Source organism: Rhineura floridana, chromosome 10 (genome assembly GCF_030035675.1).
Source record: "Rhineura floridana isolate rRhiFlo1 chromosome 10, rRhiFlo1.hap2, whole genome shotgun sequence".
NCBI lineage: Eukaryota > Metazoa > Chordata > Lepidosauria > Squamata > Rhineuridae > Rhineura > Rhineura floridana.
The window spans coordinates 58,525,378-58,537,470 of record NC_084489.1 but is presented as its reverse complement, the minus strand read 5'-3'; the positions used below and the strand labels follow the sequence as shown (position 1 = coordinate 58,537,470).

General features: G+C 42.5%; 1 protein-coding gene across 1 annotated transcript in view; it reads left to right on the top strand.

Annotated features, from left to right (window-relative positions):
• Nucleotides 1–12,093, top strand: part of CUBN (cubilin) — a 221,950-nt gene that overhangs the window by 119,382 nt on the left and 90,475 nt on the right. Inside the window, exons 30-31 of the mRNA XM_061585684.1 lie at nt 7,282–7,456; nt 8,991–9,232. Of these exons, the coding sequence (XP_061441668.1) occupies nt 7,282–7,456; nt 8,991–9,232 (417 nt within the window). The remainder of the gene's footprint in view (nt 1–7,281; nt 7,457–8,990; nt 9,233–12,093) is intronic.

Here is a 12,093-nt window from a genome sequence, read left to right as displayed (position 1 = left end):
TTTAACCCCCTGGAGAGGAGGAGGATAAGGGAAGACATGATCACCCTGGGACTATGTAATCTCCAATGTAAGACTAGCTCCCCCCACACACTCTTTCCCTTCCTACTGGTGACCCCAGTGACAGTTTGAAATCGCCCACATCTGTCGTAATTGCCTGCTTACAGTCGCTTGACAGAATTGTCAAATACCTATTTCACAATTTCCAGCACTGCAATACTGAGATGACACTGCAGTTTAGGAATGAAAGAGCTTTGTGGCATTCTTACCCTTCTCCACCCCGCCCCTTTTTGTATATCAGATTCTTTCCCCCTATACAAACACCTTCCATCCAAAGGATGTTTGATTAGATCTCAATCCTTCAAAGCAAGATAACCTGGATATTTGCTACTGCCTGAACCTCCCTTTTTCTCTCTTGGTGAGCAGTCAGATCTCAGTTGGGGCCGGTTTTATTCATTGAAATCTGCCCCACAAGGATGGCCGGCCACATAAAACGGCCTCTCTGTTGCTCATAACTTAGGAATGCTGGCTTGATCGTCACAATAAATGGAGGTAGCAGGGCAGAAGCAAATGGCAAAAGCCAGACTAAAACCACAGGCTTTATTGATATGCACTGCACCCTTTGTACAATCCATCAGAAGAGCTCTCTCTCTGTCTCTCTCTCTGTCTCTCTCTGTCTCTTTCTCCATAAGGGTGTTCCAACTTGTGAACAGCTTTTTTTCATTCTGTTCTGGCATATGGCTCTGCTGCATGGACCACACCCTGATATTCTTTCCAGCCTTTCCCGGCTGTTTCTTCATGTGGTAACAATTGGGTTTCCCCCACCCACCCACCTTTATAGCCAAAAGTAGATTTTTTAAAATATATATATAATAAAATATTTTTTCTGTCATGGAAACAGTTTGGCTTGTTTCTGTTCCAGCCTTTGTGAAACCATCTGATGAACTGGCATACACAGCAAAGGGGGGGGGCGGGTAGGAAAAGTCAATTGCTTGGCTTTTGAAATACCCTTTTGCATTTTTTTGTCTTGAAACTGTACAAAACGCAATTGTGAAACTAGCTGTTGATGCGAAAGGACATTGAACAAATTAAGGGAAAACTAAAGGCGATGACTCAGATGCACAGATCCTGCTCCAACTTTGAAAACTCTTTTTCTTTAATAGCAGCCATGTGGGTGGGGTGGAGGGGGAATCCAGACTGGAAGCAAGGGGTGGGGAAGGGGACTTTAGTTTGTCCAAATAAAAATTGCCTTCACTGTTACCTGCAGTGGTAAGAAAAATACAAATATATCACACGCTTTGCTTGGTGCAGCCCTCTGCAAATAATGTATCTGGCTGCATCCAAACCATGCATTTAAAGCACCCCCCCAAAAAAAAGAATCCTGGGAACTGTAGTTTACCCATCACAGAGCCACAATTCACAGGACCCTTAACAAACTACAGTTCTCAGGATTCTCTCTCCTCCTCCCTTTTGACTTGCAAGCATAATTCAGCATAATTCAATTCTTTTGAGGGACTAGGAACATGTGGCCATCCAGATGTTGTTGGACTACAGTGCCTATCATCTTTGGTTATTGGCCATGCTGGTTGGGGCTGATGGGAGCCGGAATCCAGCAACATCTGCTTACCCATCCCTGGTTTAAGATATTAGGATTGAGACCACATCCACACCAGACATTTATTCTACTTTAAACAGTCATGGCTTCCTCCAAAGAATCTTGGGAAGTGTAGTTTGTGAAGGGTGCTGAGTGTTATTAGGAGACTCTTTATTCCTTGACAGAGCTCCAAGGGCCAGAGTGGTATAACAGTTAGCCCCTCTTCCCAGAGAATTCTGGGAACTGGAGCTCTGTGAGAGGAATAATGGTCTAACAACTCTCAGCAAACTACACTTTCCAGGATTCTTTGGGGGAAGCCATGACTATTTAAAGTGGAATAAATGTCTGGTATGGATATGGGCTGAGAATTTAGGATTGTGGATAGAAACTTGGATCCAAAGACATGCAAATGAAGTTCCACATGCACAACAGGTCTTCCACAACTTTTCCTTTCCTCTGTAGCCTCTTGTGCCAGCCCAAAGCTGTTCCTGAAGGCTGGTGGACCTTCCAGAATGGCATGAGATGTGGCCAAAAGCGCTGTAAGGCCTGGGTAGGGAATTGTTAGAAACCACTGTGTTATTTGTTGAACCTTGACTACTGATGAGTCCAAGGGAAGGAAGACGTCTGGAGGCTTAGTTGCACTGCTCAGGACAATTTGCAGTTTTAATTCACTGTGCCAAAATATGACACAATTGGATTGGAAACTCTTCCTTGTGTGAACAGACATGTTTCCGGCTCATACAAGAAGCTCTTTGGATTCCAGTCAGTAAGTTGGTTGCGGCTGGGGAAGGCCCCAGGATGAAAGCTCTGCTCAGCCTTAAGCAAGCTATGATCTCTCTTCTTAACCCTCCCGCCTCTGAATTATTGTTATAATGACTCATATTTTAAAAGAGATGCAGGCATTTGATACTCTGTGCACAAAAGATTCATGTGTCCAGGCCCTTCCTCTTCAGAAATTGCTAAGGTGGTCAGGGAAGCCCAACATCATAACAAGCTCTTCCTTCCCCCATTGTGTAACCCTGTCCTTTGTGACCTGAGATTGGCTATGAAGAAAATGCAGGATACTAGAGGGGCCTTAGATTATAGGCTCTACAGTAGGGCCCCACTCATACAGCGGGTTACGTTCCGGACCCCCGCTGTAAAGCGAAAACCGCTGTAAAGCGGAATGCATTGACTAACATTGACCAAAATGGCACCTGACAGCCAAAAAACACCATAAAAGCGGAACAAGCGCTGTAGGAGCAGGGCCTTTCTGCAATTGACAAATGCTGTATTAGTGGAACGCTGTAAAGCAAAGCGCTGTAAAGCGGGGCCCTACTGTATAGAAATTTGGAAATTCCACACCCTGCATGTGTGTGTGTGTGTGTTGCCGCAGAATGAGCATGCTAGCTCTCCCCCGCCCCTTGTCCCCATTGCCCTCCACAAACTGAAGGCTGACTATCTATTTAATAAAGATACCATTTTAACAGCAGTTCCATTCATTTTCATATAATCAGACCATATTTCAAGAACCGATAAGATAGAGAAGTAATTCAAATCACATGTCTTTTCTCTAGAAGTCAAAATGCTGCTACTATCTCAAAAGAAAGCAGATATTCAGACCTTTGAGCCTGCATGATCAGCCAGTAAACCGAAGAAAAATACTCTCAAGTTTCTGTATTCATTTTTTGGGGGGGGGATATAATGATTCAATGATTGCTTTTATTTTACATCCTCTGTGAATCAAAGCAATGGAATTAAAGGGGCTGCCCTGTTCTTTCCACTGAGTATTTTCCTTGGGAAAATATGGGACTGCTATTTTTTTCTGTAATCCAGAAAGGACAGGAAAGGCAGGGTGGAGCATCTCATTGTGACTGTTACATTCAAACAGAATGAATCAAAATTAATATTGCTGATATATATCGAGAGTTGATGAGGGTTGACTCAGTTTGCAAAACATCTGGCCATAAATCTTGGCATAGGGGTCAGAAAGTAAATCCCCTTTGAGGGTTAAAATGTGCACATTACAAAATGTACAATTCATATTTATTTTCACAAGCATCCATAAACTATAGCAGTCAGAACAGAAGTAGCCAACATGTTGCCTTCCAGATATTGTTGGCCTGCAACTTCCATCAGCCCCAGCCAGGGTTGCCACTGGTCAAGGATGATGGGAGTGGGCGTTCTACAACATCTAGAGATAGAGATGGGAGAGAAATTAAATCAGTTTGAATTTAAAGTCAAATTTATCAAAATTTCTGAAGCAATTTGAGAACTGAGACACAACCATCCGTTCAAATTTGCACTTATCCAAATTTTGCAATGCAGTTCTCCAACCAAGCAATGTTTACAATTATTATTGTTGTTGTTGTTATTTCCATTTATAGACAGCATACTATCTAGTGGTTTACAATAGAATACACAAGGTACAATAAAAACATATCAAATTAATTTACAAAGCAAAATATATAAATAATATCCATAAACGTATACGTAAACACAGTATATTTCTTAGATTGAGGTCTAGATCTCTGGCCTGGAGGGCTGAACCCACTGCTTGTTATGGGCGGCGGGGAATCGGGCATATTGGGGAAAGTGGCTAAAAGTGAATATATAAGTGAAAATAACATACAAAAATGCATTATATTAGGAGAAATTGATTGCAGAAACATACATTCGTCAAAATTGCATACAAAATGTGTTAAGAGAAATTTGCACTAAAATGAAGAATTTTCATGAGTATTTTTTAAAAAAATCACAAATAATTGCAGAAATGTGGAGATCCAAATTTAAGGTCGGAAAAATGAGAAATAGAAAACTAAAATTGAGAGATCCTTCCATCCCTATTTGGAGGGCACCACATTGGCTACCCCTCTGCTAGAGTGTAGTTTGATTGACAGTTGCCCTTTTGGAGCATTTGCTGGGACCCATGAGGGTTCAAAGGTACAGAGGACAGGGGTGCAGATGAAAACTCCACCCCCTCATATCCCCAGGCTCACCAGCTCCTCTCAAAGTTTCACATGTTGAGACAAAGGCCCAAAGGGAGCTTCTCTGTGGTTCCACTGAACATACTTTGAAGCCTCCAGATGATCAGAGAACTTCCCTTATCAGAATCCTATTCTTGCATTACTTGCATGTAGAATATTACCACATGATTACTTTGGATCAGGGACACACTTTTAGCCCCATTTCCAATGTCACATCTCCTTCCTAAACAAGTGTGAATTGCCCATGGTTGTCTGAAGAGAAACCCCAAAGTGTGAGCTCATGTGTAGGGGCTGCATGCCCATCAAGGATGGAACTAAAAGTGCAGTCTTGCTCCAAATAAACATGTCCATGCCCTACACACAAGTTAAATGAAATTAGGGCTCAGGATTTCTGATGATGCAGAGGCTTCTAAGTACACCCAGAGGAATGTGCATAGAAGCCCCCTTCAGACTTTTGTACGCAACTTGCAAAGGCCTGAGAGGAGTTGGTTCACCAGGGGTACATTGTGGGTGGGGTTTTTGTGTCTGCCTCTGCCCCTCCATGCACTTTAAACCCCATGAGTTCAGGCAAACACCTGAACAGGACTAATGACAAAGTTGGAAAAGTAAGCGCAACAGTGATGGCTGGTGCCCATTGGGACTGGTGGGGCAGAAAACAGAGAGCCCAACATTAGTTGGAGACAGAGCCAATGACAGGCAGAGCCAATGAATGCTAGTTTTGCCTCCATCCTTCTCTCTGCTGAGTTTTACAATGGCAGCAGTGAGACTAAGGGGAAGGAAGTTGACAGCCAGGACTACTCCCTGGTCTGGATATAAATAAGAAGGCAGGCAGGTGGGGGCTGGCTGAGACTCACTGAGGTTAGTGGGACAGTGCCCCATTTGCCCTGTTGATCAAGCCACCACGGAGGGGCAATCACTTGCTGAAAGTGTAGTTTGTCATAGGACGGAGGGGAGAACAAGTGGTCCTCCAGATGTTACTGGACTACAACTCCCATAATTCCTAATTATTGGCCATGATGGCTAGGGCTGATGGGAACTGGAGTCCAGCTATATCTGGAAGGTCCACAGGAATCTCCTAGAATCAGATGCAAAGATATTCAGTTCAAAATATTGCAGCCAGAATGATTTATCTATCATTTGCATTTGTCCATCACTTCATAACCCAAGTTCTGTAAGCGTCATGCAACAGTTAGCTTTTAAAAAAATGTAACATGGAATAATGCAAAACAAATACAACTTAAATATCTCAAATAAATAGCAATGTAACTAGAGTAAGCTCATATAAAAAGAGCTAAGAAGCACTAAAAATTGGCCAACTACCATTAAAACAAGGACCAGTAGTAATAAAACAGACATAAATATGAAAGAAGGTTCACAGATATTACAAGATGTTAAAAGTTTTTTAAAGGCCTTGGAGAACAGAAACGTTTGGGCTTGGCTCCAAAAATACTTTAATCCAAGACTCTTAAGAGATGATACACTCATCCAAGCCTTTAACAGTTCCTTCCAAAAGGTTACAGAAAGATTAAAACAACTAATCTGATAATAGGTTTCTTCATAATTGACCATGCAAATAGGGCAGGCCTGCATCACAAAAGGCCTGGAGGCAGAATGCAGCCCCTTCCCTGTGAACCCCTAGGGGAATTCCAAATACATTCTTTTTGTGACACTTCATAAGAACATAAGAAGAACCTGCTGGATCAGACCAGTGGCCCATCTAGTCCAGCATCCTGTTCTCACAGTGGCCAACCAGGTGCCTGGGGGAAGCCCACAAGCAGGACCCGAGTGCAAGAACACTCTCCCCTCCTGAGGCTTCCGGCAACTGGTTTTCAGAAGAATGCTGCCTCTGACTAGGGTGGCAGAGCACAGCCATCATGGCTAGTAGCCATTGATAGCCCTGTCCTCCATGAATTTGTCTAATCTTCTTTTAAAGCCATCCAAGCTGGTGGCCATTACTGCATCTTTCCACATCTTTGTGGCAGGGCATGACTTTGTGGCAGGGCATGACTATGCTCAGCAGTAAATCCCATTGAGTTCATTGAGTCTCACTGAGTTCCTCCCAGCCACAGGTAAGTCAACAGAGGATGGAAGTTTGACTAAATAACTGAATGGGGAGGAGAGCCTGGCTGGGAGTCCAGAGTCTGTGAGTTCAAATCCCCGCTCGTGTCTCCTGGGTGTCAAGGGCCAGCTAAAGATCACCCCCACAGTGAGTGGCTCAGGGGTTACGTGCCCTGCCACCTGTGCAGCCATGGGCAAGCTGCATAGTCCCAAGTAGCCCAGTTGCCCCCCAGCTGGCAGTTGCGGACAAGGAAGGGGCTGGCTTGTGAAGCTGTGGCAAGCTGAGCAGGCCCTAGCCAGCTGGGGAGGACTAGCCTCAGAGGGAGGCAATGGTAAACCCCCTCTGAGTACCGTTTACCATGAAATCCCTATTCATAGGGTCGCCATAAGTCGGGATCAACTTGAAGGCAGTCCCACATCTCTCCCAGGGTTCAGGAGAACAGATAAGCTCTGCTCAGATGATGAATCAGGGAGACCAGATAAACAGAGGATGGGTGTCTGGATGGCTCCCACTGGCCTTCCCAACTCTGTGCATTTATCTTGACTTCAGATTTTTACCATTCATGTTAAATTTTAAACTTACTCTCCTTGTGGTACTAGTTACTTTTAATAGTTGCTCATTTGCTTCCTCTTTAAATAGCCTTGTTTTGCTCTTTCTTTTTCTAGATCTATGGTGGGCCTGATTTATCTTCTCCCAGGTTGGCTCAACTATGTGCCTCAAGGTCATCACAGAATCCTCTGCACATATCTAGTACCGGAAATGCAGTTTCAGTTCGATTCAAGACAGACAGAGCTGCAAATGGAAAGGGCTTCAATGCTACCTGGCAAGAGATAGCTGGGGGTAAGAGGGACTCTGTATGTGCTAAGGATTGGGGGGGGGATCCATTTTGTTTTGTTTAATGCAAAACTACTTAATTTGCACTTCTCAAACCAACATCTGAACTGAAACACAGCTATCCTTTGAAATTTGCATGTGTCTGAATTTTGCGATGGCATTCTCCAACCAATGTGAACAGAAATGCATATATAAAGTGTGCCTAAAGATGCATATATTAGTGAAAATAATATTAAATAGGCATCATATTATGGAAAATTGCTGGGGGAAATGTGCAAATTAGTCAAAACAACAAACAAAAATACGTTTATTAGGAAAAAATCATACTAAATTGCTGCTGGATTTTCTTTTAAAATTTTCATTTTATTTATTTTGAAGCAAACATTTTTCAGAAGCACAAATGTAATACGTGAGAAGCAAACAAGTATAACAGAACAGAGTCAAAATCACGATATCCAAATCATCAATCTTATTCAAAACACTGAAAATCCATATTCATCACTTGGAAATAAACTATATACTCTACAATTGTTCACAGATGTATTCCATTTTACATAAAAAATAATGACCAAAATTTTGCTATCTACCTCTAATATAATAAGATAATTTTGACATAATTGCGTAATCCCATATGATAGTATACCATTCTGTAATCGTTGGGATCATGTCCAATTTCCATTTCCATGCATACAGGATTCTAGCAGCTGTTAATAAATAAGAAACCATTTCTATATGTTCCTTCTTTGTTGAGCCCTCTAAATAATTCAGTAAAGATATCGCTGGGTATAATTGAATCTCATAACGCAAAATTCTTGTTAAATGTTCTTTTATCTTCCTGCAGTATGCCTTTGCCAATCTGCATTTCCACCCCATATGCTGCTGAATATTCAGGAGGATTAAAAAAAATCTGCAAACTGCTGCAGAAATATGGAGAACTTTATTTATTTATTTATTATTAGATTTATATCCCACCCTTCCTCCCAGCAGGAGCCCAGGGCAGCATCTGGAAATTTGGAAAAACGAGAAACAGATAGAAACCAAAACTGACAGATTTATCTATCCCTAGCATGTACGCACACGTACACACACACACTGGCCTAGAGGGACAGTAGTGGAGTTGGAAGTACCAATGCACTGAAAGTTGCAGAGGAGGAAAAAAAACCCTGAAACTCCAAATACTCCTGTTATGCTACAATACTTTGTGCAACTTTCCTCTTTCAACAAGCCTTTTAAGTAGAGACCTTATCCCAGTCTGCATCTGTGTTGGAATTACTTTTTCAGGTATTTTTAAAGCTTTTTTTTTAAAGAAGACCTTGCACAATGGGCAAACTTTGCCTGTCTTCTTCGAAGCCCCCCCTCAAAGCATCAACAAAGGGCGAGGTCCAGCTTCATGAAGCTATACAGCTAGATCTTGTGTTTCAATTTCTCCCTAAACATGATAGCATTTATCTCTGGAAATAAGAATTTTGCAAGTACATTATTTATACTCCTTGTAGATATTACGGATTTCTCAAACAGGTATATGTTACTTCATTCCCAGGTTGTGGAGGAGTTTTCCAAGCTCCAAATGGTGAAATCTATTCTCCCAACTATCCTCAACCTTACAGTAATGGCAGTGACTGCTCTTGGGTCATCCGAGTTGATAGTGGCCACCGTGTTCTGCTGAACTTCACAGACTTTGAAATAGAATCTCATCGTGCATGCCTCTATGACTATGTTGCAGTGAGTAATGAGAGATATTTCAGTGGGATTGTAATGACTAATTCAGATTCCCCTCTCAAAGCCTGAGCATATGCTTGCATACTGTGAAATGCATTGCACAGTCATTCCTTTGTTTTGAGTTGGTTACAGGGAGATTGCCTTGCAGTGCACTGCTCAAATTATTGGGGGGAGGAGAAGAGACTCTTCTCTTAAAACAGTAGCTAGGTGAGCTGTCATAAAAGGTAAGGGGGCTAAGCCCCCTCTGACCGTCCTGTAATTCATGTGTTTTTCAAGTGAACAAATAGTAAAAGATCACCAGCCCCTATTGGCTTAACCCTAGCCATTAAGAAAATTGCAGTTTACACATGCACATTCATCACTTGATTTCTTGCTATTTACTGTGGACTGTGTGCTTTAATGATTCCATTAAACAGTGTTGCATATGAGATGATAGAGTTGGGTGATACTAACATTTTATCTTTGGTATTTGATCTGTAATGGCTCAAGCACTTAGCCCAGGATGGAGAGATGTAATCTGTTTTGAATGGGGTTGCAGTCCCTTTGAAAAGCAAGTTCACATCTTGGGAGTACTCCTTGATCCAACTCTGGCACTTAAGACACAATTGTCCTTGGTGGTGTGGAATGCTTTTTTCCAGCTTAGGCTGGTTCACTAGCTGTGACCTCTCCTGGACAGGAATGGTGTGGCTACAGCAATCCATGCTCTGGTAACATCCTGTTTAGATCCTGGAAACTGGAATACATTGTATGTGGGACTGCCCTTCAAGGCAGTTTGGAAGCTGCAGTTAGTTTAAAATGCAGCCACCAGAATTTTAACTGGACTGGCTTGCTGAGAACATATCTTGCCAGTTTTAAGAGATCTATACTGGTTATAGAATTCTCTCTCCAGGGAGAGAGGTTTTCTGGTGTCTGAATTGACTTCTTGTAGGCGCCAGGTTAAGACATTTTTATCATCGCAGGCATTTCAAATGAAATGATATTTTAAAGATCAGATGCAAAAGGAAGCTGTATTTTAAACACTGTAATTGAGTCATCCATTCAGCTGTCTGAATTGGTTTAGAGGTTGTGGTAAATGTAGAGAGTGCATTTGTTCTAACTGAGAGGAGGGGTGATAGCATTTTAACCATCTAATTGTATTTTGTTGTCGTTTCTTATTGTGAATTACCCTGGATATATTTGCATGAAATGTGATATATAAATGCCATTAATAAAGAAATAAAACTTGTGCAAGTCATCAAGTGATTATCATGAATGCATAAATCAGCCTTACTTAAACTGCAGGACAATACATTTATTCCAAAAGGTCTTCTGTATCTTTAAAAGTTGTGCAGGGGGAAGGGAGAATTCCACCTTGTGGTTTTTCCCATTACAGTGTTGCAAGAACACCTGCACTTGGCTGACTTTCTCTTCTCCTAAAGATACAGGATCAGGATCAGGCCATGAACCTGGCAACCCTACTCATGATTAAGCTCTCTCCTACTATGAACTGTAGTCAGTGTTTGTTCTTGGTTACAGCTTGTGATTAGTGAAGACAGAACTTAACCGTAGCTCTGGTTCGGAGGCCACACTAAGCCAAACCTTGCCATAGCAAAAAGGACTGAGGAAGAGCAAAGGGGTTGCGAGCTCCTTTCTGGGATCCTGTGCATTCGCGCTAGGCCAAGGTTTGTCTTAGTGTGACATACAAACCAGGACAATGTGCAATAGTATTTGCACCTCTTTTTTAAACTCTATGATCCAGATTGGGCCCACAACACAGGAATGAATTAAAAAAAAAACACTTTCCCCATGCGTCACTTTTCCCAATGAAAATCTTCCCCCTGCCCCACCCAGCTGCTATTTGCCCAGGAGGGAAGCTGCTCAGGGGAATCACTACCGGGGTGCAGAGGGTGCGGACCGCACCCGGGTGACACCCTGAGGGGGGTGACACCCAGAGCCGCCCCACCCTGCGCCGTTGGCCGGCAAAGGAGCCAAGAAGCGCTCCGGGTCGGCGCAGCCAACTCCTCCTTGGAGGCAGCCGAGGATGGGCCTTCCACCACCAGCCTGGAGTGCGTGGTGAGTGGGTGTGCACGCACGCACACAGACACAAGACCAGCCACCCCCGTCCATGCACCTGGGAGGGCGCGCGTCGGAGGTCTGCACTCCCCCGCACTCCCGCTAGTGACGCTGCTGAAGCTGCTGTGAGCACAAGTAACAGCTTTTGGAAGAGATTTCTGTAAGGAATTTGAAAAAGAAGTGGCATCATCCTGTTCTACTAATTACTCTGATATTTATTTATATGGGCTGTACCTTAGAGCTCAGTGAAATCACTTACATGAGGAGAATGTACTTACAAGGATAGCACTTTCTTCCTCAGTGATAATATATATATATATAAATTGAACAGCCATGCCAAATACATGCATGGAGAAAAGACAGTATATTGTAACATATAAGTGGTACTGGTGCTTCACTTCCTTTGATGAGCAAAATCAAAGTTGCTATGTTTTTTTAAGGGTCATTTCTAAAGCTGCTGTAGAAATTGGTAGAGCTTTTTTAAATTATAATGTCTTAAGATTTAACATAAAAATGTACCCAGCAAACCGAGCAAATTGAGATTGCTCTGTGGTCTGCAATAGCAGTAAGCTATGAGTCATTGTCTTCCAACAACTGGAACTGATTAGTTTTTAGCTGTGCTGTATAGCAATATAAGATAAAACAGCAGGGAGTGTCAGCCAATCTGAAGAGCCATAAGCCAATGCACAACTGCAAATTCTATTTCAAATCATCAAGAATTTAAAAGATAAGCAAATAAATAAGTGGCTTATGTGGGTGACATAGGAAGAGATGTTCTGAGTATGCAGTCCACTGGTTCCCACCTGGTTTCACTTATGGTAATAATGCCAGTTGCTCTCAGATTCATGTGGCACGATCCCTTTCCTTTTGAT